The 15,570-nt window shown below is 38.0% G+C and overlaps 1 protein-coding gene across 2 annotated transcripts; it reads left to right on the top strand.

Moving 5' to 3' along the window:
* The first annotated feature begins 312 nt into the window (after nt 1–312).
* On the top strand, nt 313–9,029 carry LOC5511798 (RNA-binding protein 38). Of its 2 annotated transcripts, none has more exons than XM_048734500.1 (5): nt 313–330; nt 5,312–5,615; nt 5,727–5,847; nt 6,201–6,255; nt 7,563–9,029. In XM_048734500.1, the coding sequence occupies exons 2-5, from the start codon at nt 5,451–5,453 to the stop codon at nt 7,936–7,938; spliced, it is 717 nt and encodes a 238-aa protein (XP_048590457.1). In that variant the 5' UTR covers nt 313–330; nt 5,312–5,450; the 3' UTR covers nt 7,939–9,029. The 2 variants fall into 2 exon arrangements, with proteins under 2 accessions (XP_048590457.1, XP_032237054.1); XM_032381163.2 differs by lacking the exon at nt 313–330 and having other exon boundaries at nt 5,216–5,615; nt 7,563–7,980; nt 8,014–9,029.
* The last annotated feature ends 6,541 nt before the right edge of the window (nt 9,030–15,570 follow it).

The following is a 15,570-nucleotide window of genomic DNA, read 5'->3' as shown; positions in this document are numbered from 1 at the left end:
AAGCCGAATCCCTCTCTATCTCTTCTTAGTTTCATTTATGCTGCCGTTAGGCAGCAACACTATTCAGGTTGCCTGTGTTGCCCAGTTAGTAGATGGATCTTTGGATCCATGGTTGGTCGCCTCGATTGCATGTTCGTCGTCAAAGATATTCCATATATGGAACCTCACTCGTCAACATTCCATATATGGAAATCCTCGCAATCCAGAGTAATTTCGCAAGTTGTCGGTAGCGTCCGAGTAGTTTTCTAACAACATGCTGTGTCAGCGTAGGTTTCAACTTTGTGTTGGGGGATTTTCGGTGAAGAAAGAGCAATATTTATATCAAGAGAGGTGAGTGTTTGCAATATTTGTCGTTCCTATCGTATCGAAAACTTACCTCAGCTTCCATAGCATGTATCGCCATAGTCTGCAAAATTTCACGAGGGTTTTCTCGTGTTCTAGGAAGCGTTTTTACAGGTCGAATTGGAGAAAATTACGGGACCACATTCCATCATGCTACTAAACGTGTGCAGTCATTTTCATCGCCTTCGAATCTCTATTTGAGCTTTCATAAACCCAGTTTGGGTGCATATTCACCTAAACTGTTATGAATCACGGCTAAAACGGAACCAGATATGACAATGACTACAATAAATTGGCTTTATAACAGATATATTAGGTACACAAATTAAAGAAAATATTTGATACACGAACATTTCGTCTGGTTTGCCCGTGCTTAAAAATTCATTTTAGGAAGCATAGATGTTTTGTGTTTTTCGGTTGCATGTGTGTTTTGTGCCTTTTGTGGTAGCACGTTAGCCTCATGTTGCTGTGGCCCCGGTTTGAATCCTGGCTCAAACTGGGGATTTTTTTCTGAGTTCCTGCGTTAATTTGAATCTGTGTCATATGTGAGTATATGAGGCCAGTCACGTGATGCAGTTTCTTTTTATTTATTTCCACAAGCCTTATATCCAAATAAAATTTTACAATTTGATATTGAAAGTGGCTTACTATTAGAACTTAGAGTTTTAACCATCTCAAGAATGAGTTATGTACAATAAATTCATCAGCACTGTAGTTTATATTACCCACTGGTACCCGTACTTTATAATGATGTACAAATTCTTTCACTCACCCTTTTAATGTTGTCTGAGCAGGATAACCAGTGCCATTTCTGACCATTTCTGAACACCAACTATTTTTCAAAAGACATTTTATTGACACTAGATCTTCTTTAAGGAACAAATAAAGTTAGCCTATCTCTAATCCTTAGTTTAGCTTAAAACGTGTTATGCATGTCAAAAGCTTGTATAATGTTGCCATTGAATAAACTATTCGTTGAATTTCAATCTTTTTTAGAAATTTTCCTTTCACCCCCTTTCAATGCTGTCATAAATCTCATAACAATAAAACAACTTTTTTTCTTACATAATTCAACTGTTTCATTTGATGATAATTCACTCCATTTTTTAATGTTCTTTTAAAATATCGTTGCACTTCCCATAAGCCAGGCAGCACTTCACTTTCTCATAGAAATTCCTAGTTTAGTGTACTATGAAGGCTGCGTGTTGCAAGTCGTGTGCGTGCAGCCACCCTTGTTGTCTTTTGTATTCATCCTCGTCCCATGAGAATTTCTTCATAACCGTTCAGTTTTCTTTGTTATCGAGCCTTGTAGTATTGTAGTGAATAAATTATGATATCAAAACCAGTTCTTGTATTGACGATAAGATTAAATGTGTTATCAATGCGGACGGTTTTTTTTTTTTTTAAGAATGTCGTTCTACCAGCACTCGGCTTCTGTTATTGTTTATCATTGAAAATACAGCGGTTATTCGCTAGTAAACTTCAAAGTAACAATCTACAAATGAAGTCTGATACGTTATTTACGATAATTGATTGAAAATATCTTGGTTACTTGCTTGAATTAGCCGATGGAAATGGATGCTTTGTGTGACTCGGCATTGAGCGGGAGCGTAAAATGGCGGCGTGCGTGATTGGCCTTCTTTAAAGGCCGTCGTGAAGGATGCGCGAGTTCCCACACATCAGCGCGCCTGTTGTGCTCTGTGTTTTCATTATACAGACGTTATAGCAAAAAGAGTTTTATACACCAGTTTGTATACAGACCTGTATACATGTAAACTCGTAATGACTAGAAAAACTTTACCAACATGCTGTGGAATATCAAGATGGTGTGCGAAGGCGTGGTGGAATCTATGTAAAAGTCTCGCTAACAGCTCTGTTTCCCCAAGGCATAAAACATACAATTTCAAGCGTGTTGATTTATTCCCCTGTATACATACACCTATTTCAATAAAGGTTGTCAGTGCAAATGGCAAATGGCGATTGGCAAATGGCAGTTATACGACCGAAAGTAACCATGCGTCTCGAAGAATGACATTGCAAGACTTTACGAATAATTAGTACCCATAAGCCATTTACCATTCGCCATTTGCACTGACAACCTTTTGTGAAATAGGTATATACACCGAATAGTTACATCTGGAGAATCCATGTGTTGTTACCCGCAGTGCTTCGTGGGTATCATATACGAAAACATTAAAGTAATTGGAAACGAATACAGGTTGCAAAGTTTGTAGCATTCTTGTTATTATAAACATTCTCATGCTTTCAAAGACCGGTAGGTATTCAAGCCGTTTAAACGTGACCTATAGACGACTGCAGGTTGTATTCTTGAGTGCAAAGTCATTCAAAATGTGTGTATATGAAAGATTGTAATGACTATGATAAAGCAAAGGCTCCGTGGACAAAGAACATCTATAAAGTGACAAATTGCCAATGAATTTGCGCTTGCTCTGTTGAATTGCATAGTCATGGGTGCATTGTGCTGAGTCACAAAAGGGTTAGCGATGCATACACAGCACCGAAACACGTATACCTTTGCCATTACCTTCATACTCCTAGAACGCGGGCCAAATTTATTATACTACCTTGAGCAGCACTCCCCCCCCCCACACACACACTCCCCTAAAGGTATAAGGAATAATAAGCCTAAGGAATAATTGTTAAATAATGCCGATCAACTGTAGCCGGAAAATATATGATGTTGAGCCATTATTACTCATCAATCAAATATCTAGATCAATAGCCGGTCTATTACAAAAGCAATTAAAGTTCTCAGTATTATACCTGTTTTGTTTTGCAGTTAAGAAGTCTGTAGTTGATTACGGATGGGGACTTTTGGGAGAGTGGGTGTTGGATAGCTACAATAAGAAGTATTTCAATGTTATCAAATATATCTAATATTATCAGATTTAACAGGAACACTTTGTAAAGACAAACATTTTAAATTATGGCTCATATTACTAAAAACAACTGCAACTCAAAAATCAAATCAACTCGAATAAACAAAATCTCTTGATCCCAGGTCTAGGTTGTTCGTGCTTTGCTAGCCAAGCAGAAGAAGCAACTAGCCTTTATTTTGCATATTAAAAAAGGCTGGGTTTTTTTTCTGCTTTTCTTACCTTCAAAACCGACCAATTAATATTTGCCTGATTGTTAACGGAATTTACCATAAGAAATTAAAGTTAATTGAAAAAAAAAACATTTACTTATCAACTCCTTTAGGCTAAGGTACAAGGAGATTTTAGTTTAATAATCGACAACAGTGATAAAAAAGTCCTTTTAAGCAGGGTTCCCACAAGTCAGACATCATATGGATGTTCTCTCGTTTCGAGATATCAGAAATGATCGAATCTGAGAATTTTGTGGGTAAAGTATGTAAATCTTGTAGGGGTAATACTGTTTTGTGTGTCTGTCGGCAACTTTCTATCCAACGCCTTTAGTATCAATCACTTTGTGTCGGTATGTGATTATGATCGGTAACCTCTAATAAGTATGACTCCGTCAAATTTCTTATCAAATAAGTGATTATTGTGAATCATTCAAGCTACAGATGAAGATTAAAGAGAATGAATAGTCACCCACACATGATAATTAACGGTAAAGCCTAACGAAAAACACGTCATGAAATAGGTTTCCATTAAATCGACAGATAACAAAGATATCCTAATAAACTCAATCAAAAACATGACAAAGTTAAAAAACGCCTATAGTCCATTCTTAAATGCGAACAGGAATCCTGGATTATTCATTTTGTCTCTTCTATTGTCAAAATAATTCAATTTCAAATGCTTCGTTAAAGAATGTTGCTAATCTTTTTGCGAAGGGATCGTAAATTGTTTTCCCTCATTCGATGGCTATTGTTATGATGAAGCCCCCCTCTTGGCAAAAATAATTAAGTAAACAAAACTATACAGTAAAAACAATAGAATGTTGACAACCTTTTCCAAACAAATAAAAAGTTTTTGATATTATTTGTCTTCCAACCAAATAAACTCGTCTTTTTCAACTTCTCAAAGAATGTCCCAAGTAGTTTTGATGGTTCAGTGCTACCTTAAATATGTCGGATTTTTCTTTTGTGTAGACGTGAAGTGAATTTTACTTAAACAAGTGCTTAAAACGATATGTAAACAAAGACTCGTGGTAGTAATAAAATATGTGAAATTACTTTCGAAATGGGTGAATAGCTTTAGGCATTGTTCAACTAGCGTTTCGGTATCTTGCGACGTGCGGCAAAGCTTTCAGACGTCTGGTAGGGAGGTTGTCTTGCTTGTTTGGCTCGGATAATGCGCCGTTTACTCTTGTATTGCGCCTTACGTTGACTCACACAGTGTCTCTGTTTGCTCGGTTTGTCAATTAACACCTGAGACGTTGAATTGGTGTTTCACGCCTTTCCTATCATCACTGCGTCCCTATAAACCACTTGGCGTATAAACGGAACCAGAACGAGACCTCTACGTTAAACACATTCAGTGCGCATAACCAAATCAGTGCTACATAGCTGACGGGCATTGCGAAGTAGTAGGGGCGTTTTGTGACGGCATTTGCATGATATTAGTTAGTCAAGATAAAATATACAACTTATGCAAACTACACATGCCTTTGCATAGTAACTGTACGTGTATGATAATCTGTAAACACAGCAATGCAATTAAAGCGTTTAACTTAGTTAGAGAGAGACCTAGAATGTTATGAAACCGGCGCCCTGCATTAGCGAGCAGTCATTCGTTTGCTTTTCTCAGTCCATCCATCTGTCACAAGGGATTTAGTTTTGCTAATTAACTCCTCTACTATGGTACTTCATTAACGCTTACTAACTCCCATAGGAATTCACTGTGAGTTCAATACTCCTGTTTATTGGCTAGCATTCTAATCCAGTCCTTTTAGTCGGTGTGTAAAACACAGGAATCGGGGCTGTTCGTATTATACACGTGTTTGCTCCGTGACATGTACACATCTCGTTCCATTGAAGTGCGCTGACCTAGCTTTGAGAGTGATCATCCAAGCAGTGCGGCAACAGCGCATACAACTCTACGCCTCAAGTTACACGCTTCAGAGTTCAAAAGGACACTGCCGTTACTCCATTAAGTTAGTCGAACCAAGCAGTGACCATGATAAGAAATCAAGACACCAAGTTTACTAAGCTTTTCGTTGGCGGGATTCCATACGAATCCGGTGATGATGCTTTGCGAAAGTTTTTCGCGCAGTTTGGAGAGATCAGAGAAGCTGTCGTCATTAAAGACCGTGTGACCAAGAAATCCAAGGGTTATGGATTTGTGAGTGAGGCTTACTTGCGTGTTTCGAATAGTATTTATTTGTGAGTTTGTAAGTACCTGTGAGGTATTGATCGATGTTTTTTTTCTCTAATCCCGATTCTTTTCATCCAGGTAACGATGGCTACCTCAGACGCCGCCGAGCTCGCGTGCAAGAACAAACGGCCGATGATCGAGGGGAGACAAGCTAATGTCAATCTTGCATATCTAGGCGCTAAACCCAAGCCTACAAGAGGTACCAAGAAATAACCATATTATATACCCCTGAATACGCCACTATATAAACACGCACGATGAAGTATTCAACCGGGAGACCATAGTGGTTACTCTAGGAATCCCATTTAAGCCATTCACAAATATTTTACTTTTGACTGTGAAGGTGGCTATTCATTTATTTTCTCATAAGTACAGAAGGAGACGACTGGTGAATTCGTCAAATATAAACATCCGCTTGACAATGAATGTATCAAGCAAAACACCAAGAAGATTTTGTCCTCGACCTAGCAAGATAAATAACTTATGTGTACTAAACTTCATAGGGTCATTATTAATTAAACACTCAAAACTACTCATATTTTGCTCTTTTAGCGATGCGTAGCCCGCCGAGTTCGCCATATGCGTATTGTCCAGCAGTTACAGTGGGGTGAGTGTCTCTCATTGCTTGGATTAACAGTGCTCTTAGTTTATTTACTCGAAGCAGCGACACAGCTAAATACGATTTTTTCACCATGGGGGGATACGAGACTTAGTTTAAATTTATGCTGTTTTATTTTCAATGCTACAAACTCGTTGTGCATTTTATCGCCGCAAGAACCCTGTGAAAAGCGCCGGAGCAGATCCGACTTTAATTTAGTGTCTTTTTGTAGGTCTGTGCATGCGTCTGACAACTCAATTGGTTCGGAATTCGAGCACTGCACGAAAATATGACCCGTATCCCGTTAACTACCGTTTTAGACTTGCCTTCCACCCGAACAATAGTATTTGTTTGATTGTTATTTTCACAAGCAAAACAAATTTTACACTTCTACTCAAAAGATCGAAAAAAAAAGATCCGGTTTTTAGCGATACTGGTACGATGAAGTGTGGCTGAGAGGAAACGAGAAATCGGCTTTTCCCTTGAGATGTATTTGTTAATGGGGCAATTTTAATTACTTTTCTTGCTGTGTTTTATGCAGGCGAGTAGTAATACAGTTAAACAATAGGCTGGAGTCGTTAGTTTATTTCCCTCGTTATATCTGCATGCCTAATGAGTGTGATTACGCCCCGTAAACCATTACTTCGCCCGGCTTCTGACATCCATCAAACCTTCTTCTCGACAAAGTTCACCAGATCATTATCCCGATGACAACTTGTCACATGCCACGAGAATCACCTCATCAACAGAGAGAAAAAAAGAAAGAATTATTACTATAACGTCTGACTCCGCACATTCTGCGTCCTGTTTAGGAATTTCTATGTTTTGGCATTGAGTCGTCAGATTAGTTTGCATTTTTATCTCCCAAATGGTAGCGCGCGGTCGAGAAAATAAAAACACTGTAAATAAAAAAAGTTACGATACACTCGTAAGAATATTATTCTATTAATGCATTTTTGCGTAGTTGCTTTGTGAATACACTGTTAGCATTCTTCTTTTAATTTCCGAGCGTTTATAAAAGGGTAACATTATTATAGTAAGCGCGCAAATTTAAAGGGGTGGGGGGACGTAAGCCTTTTATCACATCGTATTTAGCACTCTCCAAATGTGATATTTTAAGTACTTAGCACGACCGGTCTTTCACACATCTGTGTAGCAACATCTGTATAGTCATCTTAATACTAAGTATTCTTGCTGAGTTGCGATTATCGTTCATGGTTTAGTTCGAGTAGTTATGCCTAACATCTGTATAACTTCACATCTGCAACGCAGAACATCCCATCAGGTTCACAAAGACGTGTCTTGTTTGTTCACAGATCGCCAGCGCAGCAGTATCTTTACACACCAATGTACTCACCAACCCAGTCCGCGCCAACGCTATCGGGAAGCCCTTTAACGGTTATCCCACCCGGCCCTCAATCACCTAATGGTGTTGCGCCACAGGTTCAGACGATACAACCTTTCTATATCGACTATGGCGGAGGAACTGCCGTCGTTTTTAACGCCGTCTACGACCCATACTGCTATTCACCGCAGCCTACATACGTGCAAACGCTACCTCAGTCTCCTCCACCGACGAATTCACCGGTAACTCCAACATTCACGTTCCCAGGGCCCGTGAATCCAACAGTTCCCACTCAGCATTTTTTCCCGGCGCAATACGAGTTTATCGCCCAACCGCAAGTTCAATAGTATTCGTTAAGATGAAAGCAGTACACTTAAAAGTACTTCAAGATTATCAACGCCGTAGAATCAACTTCAAAAGTTATTTCAGAAATATAGAGGTTATCGGTCAATATTTTGTAGAAAGTCAATTTTCTAGAAAATTTAGAACATGTACAAATTTAGTTGTAGGCGCGAGGTTACAACTATTTGTAGCAAATTTTAATTTCAAGCCATCAACAAGCACCATAAATGTATTTCCATACGCGTAATATCATATCCTTTATTTAGAAATACAAGCCAAGTTTTAGAGATTTCGTAGACCTTGCCTACGGGATAGTAGTATTAGTATTAGGTCATGTATATAGCAAAACGAAGTCGCAATACGCGGCAAAGAAAATCCTGCTTTAAATAAGCAACTTTAATATAATATACAAAAGCTGTAATTTGCGTAATAGGTATAGATTTTATCATTGCTGGTTAGAATTTTATCTTTCGTTCTATGAGAGACAAAACTTTACGAGCGCTTTCAAGTTTAATCGCTTTCATTTTTCTTTTTTTTTCATCTTTATTTCACATTTTAACAAAAATCAATTTGCTTGAGTTGTTCTGATAGTTATTGGGTTTTTGTGTAAGGGTCTTGAACTTTTCAAAACGGTAGCTACAAATCATAACAGCCTTACGCTTGGGTTAAGCCGGTGACGCAATGGCGTACATAGCGACAGTGTTTAAGAAATCAAACCATCGAGTTCTTGAAAGTCTTTATTGGATGGTCTCTGGAACATTTTGCCCTCCGCCGCTTAATTGTCTCAAAGTTTATTTTTTGCTGACTCGCCAAACTGGTGAAACCCATGAAAAACGAGAGACGTGTGTTTTGTATCAGACAACTGTGGTTAAGGTATTTGCCTCAGGAGAAAAATATTTTAATAAGAAAGAGATGAAAATTGAAATGGTGCTGAGCTAAGATGAAAACGCTCGTAATGATATCTACTACGCACTTTAGAACAAAAATTCACACATAACTGCTTCTAGTATTACTTAATATTAGCATAAATTAATCCATTTTCTGTAACTATTATACGTTGACTTTAGAAGGTCGCAATAAACAAAACATCAAAGTGGTTACTTTAGTGTTTTTTAGACTGTAGATTATCGTCCTCACAACCCATTTGTTTATATTTTCAATTACCCTGTTTCTCCCTAGGGATGGGAGCTTTACTATCAGACATGTTTTGTTTTCTCTTCAATTAGAGTAGCATTAAAGACTTGACTCAATTAATCAAATAGCTACATCTTTTTTTTTTTAATTCCCTTATCATAAGCTCAAAACTCTGCAAAAGAAGAGCTCTTACAGCGAGAACAAGAATTAAAGATGAAAAGCATACACAATTGAAAAACAAACTATTATTGGACCAAAAAAATGCCAAGAAAAATCCAATAAATTTCAAACACAAAAGGTTTTCATACTATGCGGTTCACAAGTTTATCCGGAAACTGACACTTGAATTATTACAAAAAACACAATATATTAAATGGTTCAAAGAGAAATTTATAAATGTGGACAAAGTTAACTGAATCATAATTTCTTCAAGTGTAACTTTTTTTTATTAGGTGAAAATCGACCTCCTGTGTTGCGTGACTGCCCGTTTGTGTATAAAACTTGCGCATAAACAATTGATCAATGCAAAATTTACTCACGTAGAGTCGCGGTGGTCTGAGTATTTATTATCATACAGATCTACTCAATTGTGAATATGCAGATGCTTAGAGTACAATCAACAAGACTTTGATCGATTTGCTTCGCGCATTTCTGAATAGCTATATTTTCCCGCCAAATGCCAAAGCGAGCGCGGGTAGCTTTGCAGGCAAGGGGGAACACACGCATCCGCTGAGAGGTGTTTGACCGGCGATAATTTATTGAAAGAAAAATCATCGAATTGTGATGAAATTTGAAAATGTTACACTAGGGATTTGGTGCCCTGGTAAAGGACTGTCTGACTATCTTTATCTGATACCAAAAGCGAAGTATCCGTTACGCTATTAAACGTATTTGAAAACGTGAAGATATTTGGCGAACGCATCATATGATACACGCTTCCTATTGCGCAGACAATACAATGCCGTGGCCTCTGACATACTAACCGTCCGGTATAAAAGACTACAATATAAGCTCTAACAGCCATGATAACGGCGCCGGCATAAGGACTCAGCTTCGACATGAATTCCGTTCACTAGTCAAACACAAACCATAGCATAAATTGTTCCGTTCGCAAACACTTTTCATTGCAATTTACTGAGTCAACAGATTGAACGTTTGGCGCACCGGGCCAATAATCTTATAATTGGTACCTTAAATGCTAGGAGAGCGAATAGGATCAAGTGTCAAATCAATAGATGACTGAGCTTTAGGGCTTTGCAAATTGCCGTTGGCATTTTGGGGTGCCATTATGGATATAATATATTTGTTTCGTCTTGTTCTTTGAAGCGACCAAGAAAACACCTAGTTCTCTAATGCACTTCCTTTGTGAGTTCCTCTTATTATATTGATCTTATATTTCTTTGAGTGTCATTTCTTGTAACTTATTGAAGCTCCCCTGTATATAATAAAGTACAAAAAAACTACCACGTCTCTTGTAAAAATCAAATCGCGTCATCTATTTAAAACGGTGCGAGAAAATCCGATCGTCCCAGAGTAAAACCTTGATCTCGAGATACTCTTTTAATCACATAAGAAAATGCACAAATTAAAAAGAAATTTCATATATGTATTGGTAAAATCCAACCCACTACAAGGGCCCCGTTAATTAGGAAGTTTCTTTAGCTCCCAAAGAGTGAAATTGTCGCTATGATGAACAGCCAAGTCTGTCGCATCGTGTATTGTTTAGATTTAAGATAGAGAACTGTCGCATAGCCTTGCTGAAGTTAGTATAATTAAGTACGTATTAGGAAAGCTCTTTTTGTAATAATACATAAGCCTTGATGCAATTATTAGCAGATTACCCGCGAACTCCGCGCCCTAAATCTGCGGCATTAGTGCGATAGTGTGGACGTGAGGTCGTGCATGCGTTAACAGCGCGAAGGTCGCGGTCTTGACCTCTACTTAAACCTTCGACAGCGAATTTAAAACCTTTAAATTCCCAACACACTGTGATTCTACAGGCATAGCGCGCAATTCTTGAATATTCCCCCGATAATGTAAAACCCGTGAAGTAGAAAGACATTGAGTGAATGAAAGCCTGGTTCACACATCGAAAGAACCTTTAACATGTCTTGTCACGAGTAGACGACTATTATAGAGTGCAATGATACCTGTATCAAGTTCAAGGTCAGGTCGAAATGCTAAGTCATAAGGCTATGACTTGCTTTTTATTAAACGAGCCGAAGGTCCAAGATTATACGGCTTTCACCCTATGCTCCACCCTATGCTTTAAACTAAAAGTCGTAACCCCATGGCATAACCCAGGAGTCACGTATAAGCCTTGTTATATGGTTGGCTACACTAACTGGTCTCATCAGCACTGCCAAGTGTTTACCAAGACTCGTACTAAGAACATTGGAGCCTCACAGAGAGAGATTTATTATTTCTTCGCCGAGGGATATCACAAAACCAGAATAAAGAATTGATAAACTAAAGCCACACACCCGGCAACTTCCATGGTTCCTCCCTCCACCCTCCCTCAAATCCTCCTTTTATAGTATCAAGTTTCAATAACAAAAAATGTAGACTAAGCTATTCGACTGAATTAAACAGTCTTCAAAAGTACCGATTTTAATTCATCTTTGTAATATTTGTAAGGTTGCGAAAACTGGATTCCTAATACTTTAGAATTACGCTTTTTTGTAAAGGCTTCGCAAGGCTAGCAACTTCGTCTCTCATCTCTCTCTAATCAACCAGTAGTATCAGCTTGAGGTCAAACATACTTACAAGGAACCAAGGCCATGACCATTAACAGGCACAAGCTCTGTGCAGAAAGCGCAGCTGCTTTTCACGTATACAATCAAATGCTCTCGTACGCCATCTCGGAATAAATAAATGGTTGTTATCAGAACTGGCGGTCGAGAAGCGTAAGGGATTAGAATCCCCCCTTTGCTGTCGCTAGCGGAGGTGGTCACTAGATACGGCATTTTCTTACGAGAGGCTTACAACTCACAGAGTTTATATGGTTAATATTGAAACGTGTGTTTAGAATTGCCATTGTTGTTATTTTAAATCAGGTCGCTCACACGAGGGCGCTCATCCATAGAGCCTTTATTTACTGTAGTCGCTAACACGTCGCTGGCGAGCTTTGTCGTTGACGAACTCTCCTCTCGTGCCTTATGGCGAACACGTAAATGATAGTTTTCGTCTGAGTTGGTATTATAGCATTATGCCAGTACTTTATGTCGATGTTAATAATGACAATAGGTTCAAGTAGCGGCGTTGATTTTGTGTGAAATAAGGCAACTCGAGCACTTTCTCAACATGGAGGGCCTCTTAACCTTGCGTTTGGGGCGACAGGAAATGAAGGAACGCGTGCAAATTGACGCATAAAACCCATGCGCCTGTAGTAAATGCTCAGTAAAAAGAACTCTTTTAAAGAAAATAATCATTATAATTTTTTTCCATTTTTTTACGAGCGAAGCCAGGAACATTATCAACATTAGCACCGAAATTGCAAAATTCTATTTTCCTATCCTTGCATTAAAGAACAACAGTTCTTTTTATAAAACATTTATTTTTGGAAACAAAAGGCTTTCTATAAACTTTAGTCATTTCAGGGAAGTAGTAAGAAAACAAGCATGCCTTGTCTAAAGCATTTTCTTGTATTGAATTTGGCGCGTCTAGGGATTGGACCAATCCTATAACGTCTAGCTCAAATGTACCGAGAACATTGCATAAATGCTATCTAGAGTGCCTATTTTTCTGCGGGGCTCTTGTCAAAGTCATCACCTTTTTAATTTTGATTAATTTTTCAGCTCAATTGAAGACGGTATATTATGTTTTAAGAGGGTTCTTTGGGAATTTGAAGAGCTCCCTGTGCTGAAGAGCCATATGTTTTATGCACGCTCTTCTAAGCAATTTTACAAGTGTATTTCTACCCCTATGTCAAGGGCATCTTATTGGACGTCTGTAAACTTGGTGAAAAAAGATAAAAAAAAGCACGTCGAAAGCTCTCAACCTCCTGCAGCCTTTACCCTAAAGATGTCTTGTGATGTTAATGACGTCATAGCTTTGTCCTTCTGCCAACAAGTTCTAAGTGGATGTCATTGTTAGAGTGAAAAGTAAAGCGAACTAATGTTTGTGTGCCTATTTACATCCCAAAGATAACAAATGTTCTACATCTTATATCTCTTACATCTTTTATATCTATTTATCTCGAATGCTAGTCATCTTTAATTTAAAAGTGAAGAAAGTCATGCTTTTTGGGTTGACATTAACATTCCGTTATTTTATTATAATATCATAGAAGTAACAACATTTTATTTTGAATGGTTATGGGCAATAGAAAAAAAAGCGAATAAGTGTCACTGATTAGAGAATGTGTTAAGGATCTCGCCGAATGTTGACTAAAGTTTTAAAAACATATTATTTCTATTACCGTCGTTGACAGAGGGAAAATATGTGCCGCTCTAGAAATGACAGTGGCTAACCACAAGTTTATTTGGTCAATATTTGTATTGACCATCACATATAAAATACTTGTCAACTCTGGCAATTTCTTGTCTAGACATGACTGTTTTTCTGAAATGTAAATATTTATTTGTTAATGAAGAGGAAATGGTGTGATTATTAGCAGGCAAACTAAATGTTTGTTAATTATGATGGAGATTACGATATTTCTCATCAATAGAAAGAATTTTATTCGTCTGTTAAAATATTGTTGGGGTAGGGTTAAAAAGGGTGTTATTTTTTTGGCGTAAGATTGGTAAATCCATAATTTCCCGCCAAAACTACTCGCCGCATAGTCGCGCGAGCGTCTATCAGGAGACATCTCTCGTCAAAAGCCATCAATCATTTCGCCAAGTGCCAGACATATTTTGGCTACTTCACCTAAAAGCATAAACTATCTATGCTATCATCACTTACAAACGCCTCTTTAGCTTAAAAAGGATGGACTTTCCAACCTTATATATAATTAACTTGTAAAACCACAACCATCAGAAACAAAGATAAAGTTAGCGCTTATTAGTAACGTAAATCGTCCGCGTTATGTTTGAGGGAAAAGACACGATGCCATTGGCATTGTATGCTCTCGACCTCACTTCGCCCTAGAGTTCATACGATAAGTAACAGACTGTTTGACTACACGAAATGTTTAGCATGGCCTTCCTGTTTTAAGGTGACTGGGCAGAAGAAAGGAGGGTTTAGAATACCTTTCACCACGACGCTATAAATCACACTTTTTCTTCGATGTCAGTCTGTCAATCATCCACTTGTGACTTGTACCGCAACCTTCCTTTGGTCGCTGTAAATGCTTGAAATGAAAATAACGCTTAGCAATGTGAAAGACACACGCGACAACTTGAGAGTAACGCATGTCCACACGCTCATAAATCAAGTCGTCTCATACCCTGCCGTTGTGTTAATCTAATTGTACTTTGTCTTTTTTTTTTACATGATGTCTGGATTTGCAACAACTGTGGCCTTTTGTTAATGCAAACAATGTGTAAAACGTCTTCTATAAGCATAAGCAATTAGTACTATGGAACCCCGTTAAACACGAAGGCATTGGAACACAGAAGTGTTTTCAATTACGGGTTGTCCTAATTAACCAGGGCACACTTCACAGAAAATGTATAGAATCTTCTTTTATTTGGACCTTGGTGTTCTTATTAGGCGGTTGTTCTTGGGGCTACGTTTAAAAGTACCTCTGTAATTTCACATTCTATCTCTGTGTCTTTCTCTATAACCTCTCCAGATACCAGAAGTAACAAGAGCTTCTCAGTTCGGGTTCCGCAATACGACGCGTGCAGTACATTGTAATAGTAACCTTTTTATCTGCTTTGTAGCGTGATCTCTTTTCGTCTCAACATAAAACTTTGCAGTTTCTATTATTCACGCATATAACAAACTGTAGCAATAGTGGCGCAGAAGAAAGCAATTCGAGTCAAGTTTTGTAAAAAAACGAAAATAATATTAAAATTATTTTACGATGATAGTGTCTTGTATCTTTACCTTTCATTACACTAATACAAAAAAATAAAAACTTTTAAGTCGGTTTATACGCTAGAAAAGGGCAAATAGCGAATTTCTACTATTCAATTCATGCATAATCTTGATTGTATAACATTCTAGAAAGCAATTCATGTGTCTATCACAAGTTCACAAATAAAAATGTTGAATGACCCCCCAAAAGCCCCTTAAACGTGCAAAAATTTCATTGCCCAATTTTAGTAAATAGTATCCAACAACCATTTAACTTTTCCAATATATCGGCCGCACCTTGATAACAAAATTATCAGAAACGTCAAAACATCATCCGCGCTAAATTAATAACAAACTTACCCTTCGTTAGTTAAAAGCATCGGTTTCCTTTTAACGAATTAACCCATGTACAATGCAACCAGGCCAGCCGAAACATGTGTGTTGACTCGAGATAAAAGGTCGAAATTGCCGACAATCCTCTCATCAAAAAACATTATTACTGGTATCGGTTCTTATCTTCTCACTAATGTGGCGAG

This window comes from Nematostella vectensis, chromosome 11, assembly GCF_932526225.1.
Source record: "Nematostella vectensis chromosome 11, jaNemVect1.1, whole genome shotgun sequence".
In the NCBI taxonomy this organism is placed as follows: Eukaryota; Metazoa; Cnidaria; class Anthozoa; order Actiniaria; family Edwardsiidae; genus Nematostella; species Nematostella vectensis.
This window is presented reverse-complemented; position numbering and strand designations above follow the sequence as displayed.